This window comes from Phascolarctos cinereus, unplaced genomic scaffold (assembly GCF_003287225.1).
Source record: "Phascolarctos cinereus isolate Bilbo 61053 unplaced genomic scaffold, phaCin_HiC Scaffold_1;HRSCAF=81, whole genome shotgun sequence".
Taxonomy (NCBI): Eukaryota; Metazoa; Chordata; class Mammalia; order Diprotodontia; family Phascolarctidae; genus Phascolarctos; species Phascolarctos cinereus.
The window spans coordinates 41,277,476-41,284,999 of NW_027555514.1; the positions used below are offsets into that span (position 1 = coordinate 41,277,476).

The 7,524-nt window shown below is 41.8% G+C and overlaps 1 protein-coding gene across 1 annotated transcript in view; it reads left to right on the forward strand.

The window, feature by feature from the left end:
- Window positions 1-5,482, forward strand: part of TMEM108 (transmembrane protein 108) — a 371,053-nt gene extending 365,571 nt beyond the window's left edge. Inside the window, 1 exon segment of the mRNA XM_078151592.1 lies at window positions 4,083-5,482. Coding sequence (XP_078007718.1) covers window positions 4,083-4,205 — 123 coding nt within the window. The 3' untranslated portion in view covers window positions 4,206-5,482.
- Window positions 5,483-7,524: the final 2,042 nt, after the last annotated feature.

Consider the following 7,524-nt stretch of genomic DNA (forward strand, 5'->3'; position numbering starts at 1 on the left):
CTAACTGGCTTAACATCAATATTTTTGTGTCTCAGGGAATAGGGAAGCCTGAGGAGAAGGAGAAAAGCAGTCAGGACACGCACATTTGTCAATTAAGTTCAATATCTTATATGGGTGTGGTTCATGGTGTCCCAAAATAATTACAATAATAACATCAGAGATCACTGTTCACAGATCCCCGTAACAGATATAATAATAATAATGAAAAAGTTTGAAACATTGTGAGAATTACCAAAATTTGATACAGAGACGTGATGTAAGTACATGCTGTTGGGAAAATGGTGCCAGTAGACTTACTCAATTCAGGGTTGCCAGAAACCACAAAAAAAAAAAATCACAATACCTGCTAAGTGCAATAAATCGAGGTATGCCTGTATTGAAATGTGGGGATCAGAGGAAAAGGGTCACTAGGAGAGACCTCAGGAGACCATTAGGTTCCGTTCTCTGCCTCTGGATGGGTCATAACCAAGTTGTGAAAACCTTGTTTAGCTGGTGTGCTACACTGCAAAGCCATGGCCTCAAAACCCATAAGGTGAGTAGGCAAATCATTGGTAGAGCCCTGATGGAATTGTCCATGTGCTTCATCCTACACCAGGGAAGGAAAAAGCAGTGGAAAGGACTAGCTATCCTGGATCTGAATGAGGAATGACTTCCCAAAAGTACTTCCACAAATCTATGCCTGACCTCTGAGCGGGCCAATATTTTTATAAAATACATTAAAAATCGTATGTAATTCAATGTAAGAATATCCTATGTCTAAAAGAAATTAGAGTGAAATTACCATCTGCTTTTAAAAGGGAATGTGCTTTTTGGCCACATTAAGAGAAGTGCAGCATCCAGGGTTATACACGATGACCACTCTCCTCTGCCCTGAGCAGACCACATCTGAAGTCTGGGGCTCCCTCCTGGCCACCACATTTTAGGAAGGACATCGATCAGCTGGAACAGGTCAATAGGAGAGCAGCCAAGACAGTGAAGGTCCTTGAGTTCCTCCTGTGTGAGCACTTGGGGTGGTTAGCCCTGCAGAAGAGAAGAGAAAGTGAAGAAGTTGAAAGTATGCTTTCAACTGTTTGAAGGATTGTGAAGGGAAAAAAAAGAATTACTCTTATTCTGGTTGGTCCCAGAGGACCAAACTAAAAGCAGTGGGTCATTTAGTCAATCAGCAAGTGTTAATTAAGCACCTACTACGTGCTAGGCACTATGCTGAGCATGGGGGATACAAAGAAAGACCAAAGACAGTTCTCACTCTCAAAGAACTCAGTCTAATTGGGGGCAACATTCAAGCAACTGTGTGCAGATAAACAATATACAGGATAAATTGGAAATATTCAATAGGATGAAGGCATTAAAATTGAGTAGAATGTCAACGAGGAAGAACTCACGCACAGGATCCTTCAAAGCCCTCAGCTCACACAGACTAGATCCCATCTCAGGGGTCCTAAAAAGGTTCCTTTTTAAAATCACTCTGCCTTCACCCCAGATTTTACCTGGAAGATCTCCCAATAATTTCATGTCTAGGTTTTCACAAATGGGGCAACAGGAGTCCCTAGTGCCTGCAAGCACCCTTTACAATGCATAGCAGGTATTGGAGAGCCTTCCAATCCCCAAACTCCCAAAATGGGGAGTTATTCACAACTCCCAAGGCAGGTGCTGCCTTCTCCCTTCTAGAAGGCTAAATTCTAGGATCACACTGCCTAGGGAATCATACCCCTCCCCACTTCCTTACACAAGAAGTTGGGGTCCATGAATACTGTTCCTGAATTTCCTTCTCTAGCTAAGTGTGCATGTTTGTGGCTGCTTATACCATGTTCTTCTCCAAGAACTCTGTCCTGGCCCTGGCTGCTACCATCTCCTGGCCTGGGAAAGTCCATCACAGGCCACTGATCTCTGACTTGTGCTTCAAAGTGGAATTAGGCAGAAGGTAGCCAGGGGTTTAAGATCCAGGAACTGCCCTCTCAGGCCTCCTAGACAAGCACATCATGCCTACCACTGGCTTCTGCCATAAGTCACCATTAACTTCCTCTCCTTCCCATCCTCTCTAGAAGAAGAAAGCTGCAAGGGAAAAGATGAGGGAAGGGATAAGTAGGTCTACCAGGTTATCTTTATAATTTGGGCAAGAGGGATGTCCCCTCCCACAAGAACCCATCTTCACAAGAGTTCTAGGCACCAGATTCATCTTGGGGGCAGCCCAATGACTGGACATCAATCAAGACTCCACCCACTAGAAACTAATTATAAGTTGTCTTTATCCACTTAACAAATGCCAATGTCCATAGTCCATATGGGAAGAGTTATGCTTGTATATCCATACTCTACAAAGGGAAAGACACGTTCATGAAATTGATCAGGGAGAAATTATCCAGTCAGCTTCACTCCAAAGACAGATTAAGGCTTGATGGAAGAAGGAACTTCCAGATAATTAGAGCTTCCCCAAAGTGGGCAATGTTACCTCTGTAAAGAGAGGTATTCCTCCTCCCTAGCGGTCTTTAAGACTGAATGACCACTTGTCAGGTTCTGGTAAGGATTAGACCATGTGACCCCTGAGGTCCCATCCAGTTCCGTGATTCTGTGACAGTTCACAAAGTCGATGGACCACGTGAAGATTATCATGAGCTACATACACACACACACACACACACACACACACACACACACACACACACACATACACACATACATACATACACACACACGTACACATATTTTCCTGGTCCAAAGTAAAGGTAACTTATTTGTAGAAAACCTGCCTAGCCTCAATTGAATGTTCTTTTTCAGCATAAACATATATTTCTTTCCTTTCAAAGAGCTCTCATTTTAGAGGTGCAGCCTACATTTAGGGGTGCCACTTACAATTGCACCAATCTTGTACTTCACCTTGTTTATATCCAGATCTTCTTTGTACTCAGAATTATTCACTTACTCTTTCCCATTTAAGCTGCCAATTGTATGGCTTGCCAAAAGCTTCTCCAAAACAGATTTTTATAGTGGCATTTAAACCTGGTATCTTACTCTCCGGCTGTGTTGACGAACCTCCCATCTCGGCACGCTCAGCCCTCCACCAGAAGGGAATTGAGAGAGAAACTAATTGAGGAATGGACGTGGAAAATCAGACTGCCTGAAATATGCTTGGAACTTGGAGTCATTTTTCCTCTTTCCCTCCCTGCTTTCCTCCCTATGCAGTATGCTCTAGTGAATATCCACTTTACCTATGTCTTTATAGTACTAACCCATTCAGGGGTTATTCAGCAGGTGGGGAGGGGCAAAGCAAATATTCTTTACCTGGGTACTGTGGCCCCAGGTGCGTCTTTCTCTCCCCTTAATTCCAAAACAAATCGTTGGGAAAAGTTAACTTAATCTTTGAAAATAAATTATAAGCACTCCTCCTTTTATGTCATTCATCTTTCTCTACCCGCTTTTCTCCCTTCCCCTTTCCTTCACTCTATTCTTTTCTTCTCTCTCTCTGTCTCTTCTCTCCCTTTTCCTTTTTTCTCCTCTCTCCTTTCCTCTACTCCTTCTACTCTTCTCCTTCCCTCCTCTCTGCCCTTCTCCAGTCTCGCTCTCCTCCTTTTCCTCTCCCCTTTCTCCTCACACTCCCTTCTGCCACACATATACCAAATGCATGTCCCCAGTCTGGCCTTAACGAGGAAGCGCCATTGAGATAGGGCCTCTACCTTTTATGTCTTCGGTGTGTCGTCATTAGTGTTTTATCATTGCTCTACCCCTCCACTTCGCACAGTAGTCTGTATGTAGCAGGCTGAATAAATATTGGTTGAATTGTCAACTGCTAGCAGTGATGACAACAGTAATCACAAAGAATGCAAGTTCTATGTCACCTCCATATTGAGGAATCCCAGCAGCAACTCCCCCCCACCACCATCGTCTTGTCCAAAGCCCTACTGGTAGTTTCAGGGATCTCTCTTGCCAGTCTATAGCTTATGTCAGAATTGAGACTAGCCGTGACTCATTAGTAAGTTTCTGGGGGTGGATTTGAATCCAGGGCTTCCTGGCTCAAGTCTAATGATCTCTGCCCACTCTGCTATTCTGCCTCTCTCATGCCCTTTCCTGTCATTTTGTTCCCCTAGGACCAGCTCTCTGAGCCCCGCTCTCCAGCCAACGGAGATTACAGAGGCAGTGGGATTGTGCTTGTCAACCCCTTCTGTCAAGAAACGCTGTTTGTAGGAAATGACCAAGTGTCTGAGATCTAGCCTGCAACAGCCCGCTCGCGTTACAATTCTGTGCTTTCCGTCTCTAAATTATAAATACATATATATTATAAATATAATCTTTGTGTAACCCTGACTTCATGATAAACATTTTCAGCTTTTTTTTTTCCCTAAGAATTGTCAACATCTTTTTTACAAGTGTGGTTGAAAAGAAAACTTTACAGAATGACCTGTGGCTTTCTAAAATAAAGGTATTTCTAAGCAAAATGGTCATGCCAATTGCTTCTCTTGGTATCTGTCCTCAGAGTCATGTGAGGGAAATTATTTTCATAAGACTCTCAAGTCAAGTAAGTTGCCTGACCTCCAGCCTGTGTCTGATTTATCCATACTCCCGATACAGTCAATAGTATTGACATTTATGTGGTCCATAGGGACCTCTCATCTGAACCTGTTCTCACATGCCCCAGAGAGAGAATCAAGATCATTTGGATATAAAGGGTGACCATATTCACAAAGCAGACAGTGGGGAGATGGGCCAGAGGATCACAAAATTAGAGCTGAAATGGACCTTAGAAGTTATCAGTCCCAACTCTGTCATTTTACAGATGAGGAAACTGAGGCCCAGAGTGATTGAATGATTTGCCCAGGGTCTGATAAATAGTCAATGGCAGAGCTATTCAAAGAACCCAGGATCAAGGACTGCAAAATCCAATTCTCATCATACTACATTGGGCTGCCTCCCAGTAACCCCCTCCAAGATATTTCTCTAGGGCAGTTAGCTGTCCAGACTATTCTGTAACTTCAAAGAACCTCCCATTTGCTATGAAGCAATATTCCATCTAAGCTCTTGAAACTTGATCAAGGAAGTATAGTTATGGAAGACTCCTCGTAAGTCAATTCAGCTTATGAGAAACTCAAAAGATACAGCACCAAGAAATGGCATGCTGTAATGAGAAAAGCGGGGGGGAAAGAGGATTTGGAGTCAAAAGACTTGGGTTCAAATCCTGTTCTCCTCAACTTACTGCCAGCATCCCGGATAAGTTACTTCATCTCTCTGGGTCTCAGTTTTCCCCATCTATAAAATAAGGGATTTGCTCTAGTTGGTATTAGGAGCCCTTTCAGCCCTGAATCCAGTGACAATACCATATGCCATAGAACTGTATGATGAAAATGTTTTTGGTTGTCATAAAAACACTTTGTCTTTAACCACTTCTCTCCCATTAGTAACGCTAACTTTTAGATGGGAGGAAATTTGTGTTAGGGTTGCCAGCCAGCTTTCCAAGAAGGGTAAGCCATTTGTTGTGCCCAAAAAAATACTTAGAACAAGTAATCAAATGTTTTGTAGGCTTTTTTAATTAAGGAAAATTACATGGGCACACGGCTACTCCTGAATTCCCCTGAAGCAAGCTACCCTGCAATCTTAAAAAGAATCACATTTCCAAGGCAAATCATTTAGGAGAAAATGCCAAGTAAATTCCTGCTACACACTTTGGAATAAGTCTCCACAATCCCAAATCACCATCCCTCCTGGATTTTCCCAGGAATCCCAAGCTCTTTTCCATCCAGAACCTCTGAATGTTTTAGTCACTGTTCAGTACCCCAACCCTCGCACCACCACCCACACAGGGATCAGGCAAATCAGTGACTCAGGAAGGACTCTTAAGGAAGGGCCACTTTTCTTTCCACTAATTATCTAGATCCTTGGGAAAGAATATTTTGACAACTTCTGATCAACAATGGGGTGGGTAGCTGGACCAGAGAAGTGTCTAAGGTTTCTTCCAAGATTCTGTAACCCAGAAGACTTTGAGTTTAAATTAAGTAAGGCAAGATTAAATTACAAAATTCCAATCCAATATTTATCATTTGATAAATGATTTTTTAAAATAGAATATATTTTGAATATAAGTGTTATTGCAATCTGATGGGGGAATCCAATAGTTATTGCTTCATCTACTTGTGTCATTGCATTAGGCTTTGTACCATGATTTTTTTTTCTCCTTCCTCTTCCATTTCCTTTGAAGAAAAAAATGGCCCTCAATGTGTGTGTCTTCCCTGTTGTATGAGCCTACCTGTGTGAGTTATTTTGTCATCTACTCTGAAGACTTTACTTACCCACTAGGGGAACTGTGGCTTAGGGAACCATTATTACTTGTCTCTGCTGTTGGGTTTTTTTTTTAACCTAAACATAGCATTTGTGTTAGCCTACTGTGCTTAGCATACCAATGTGTGTATATATAGAGATACATATGTAAAGTAAATCTATATATAATATATGTAATCAAAGATGCATATGTTATATATATATATGAACGTATAACCTATTTTTCTTGATCTATAATATTCAGCTACTATGTATATACAAATAAATGTATTTTATTAGCCAGAGGCTTAAGTTCCTAACACCTTTTGCCTTTCTGTTTGTTTTTAAATAACTCATTAACTCATAAATTAACATCAGCATCATGCTCATGACCAACGGATTGCCATGGATGCCAAAGGAGGGATATTCCTGTTTGGGGTAAAAAGTTGGACTACATACCCTCTGATGTCCCCTCTCACTCTAAGAATCTGCGGTTATTGGGTAGGACTTTGTAGGTGGGCTAAGCTTGAATTGTGAAGACTTGATCATTTATCAAAATACAATGAGGTCTTAACAAGTTTCAGCTACCTGCACTTCATTCCAAGTCTTTGAAGATGTTGGCACCAATTAAAGTGTGCCCTCCTTCCACTCCAGATATGAGACATTTCATATGAGGAGATCTTTGGGAAAGAAAAGCACTGAGTTTACTTTCCTTGGGGGAGCAGGGGAGGTAAGCATCTGAAAGTGGTCAGTTCTTAAATTAATGCTAAGTCCCACCTGCCCCAACTTCTTTGGCCTTTGGGGTATTAGAGGAAATGGGGGCAAGAGTGTGGCTTCTCAACCCCCTTCTCAACAAACCTACTGTTTCCTGATACAGTCTTGGGAAGGCATCTTGATAACCCCAATTTATGCTCTGGGGGTTGCAGAAACATCTTCTCTAGGCACCATGAATGGGTAGATTGTCTCATTAAAAATAATAATAACTGTATAGGTGGGAAAGTAGGTAGGCATACAGGTTGGTAACTGCAAATGCTTTCTCATTTTTCCATTTGTTGAACTGAGGATTTCCCCCCATGATTTTAGTATCTTCCCTCCTTCAGATACCTTGAAAGTTAATCTTTCAATACTCTCAAAATTGCTTTCATATAAAGCATGGCTCTCCTGTACATATCCTTGGATTTTTTTCCAAATACTTGGAGAAAAAAAAAAACAATAACCTGGGTCCTTAGCATGGTGGTCCATGCACATAGGTAGCCCAAAAGTTCCTTCTCCTGCTACTCA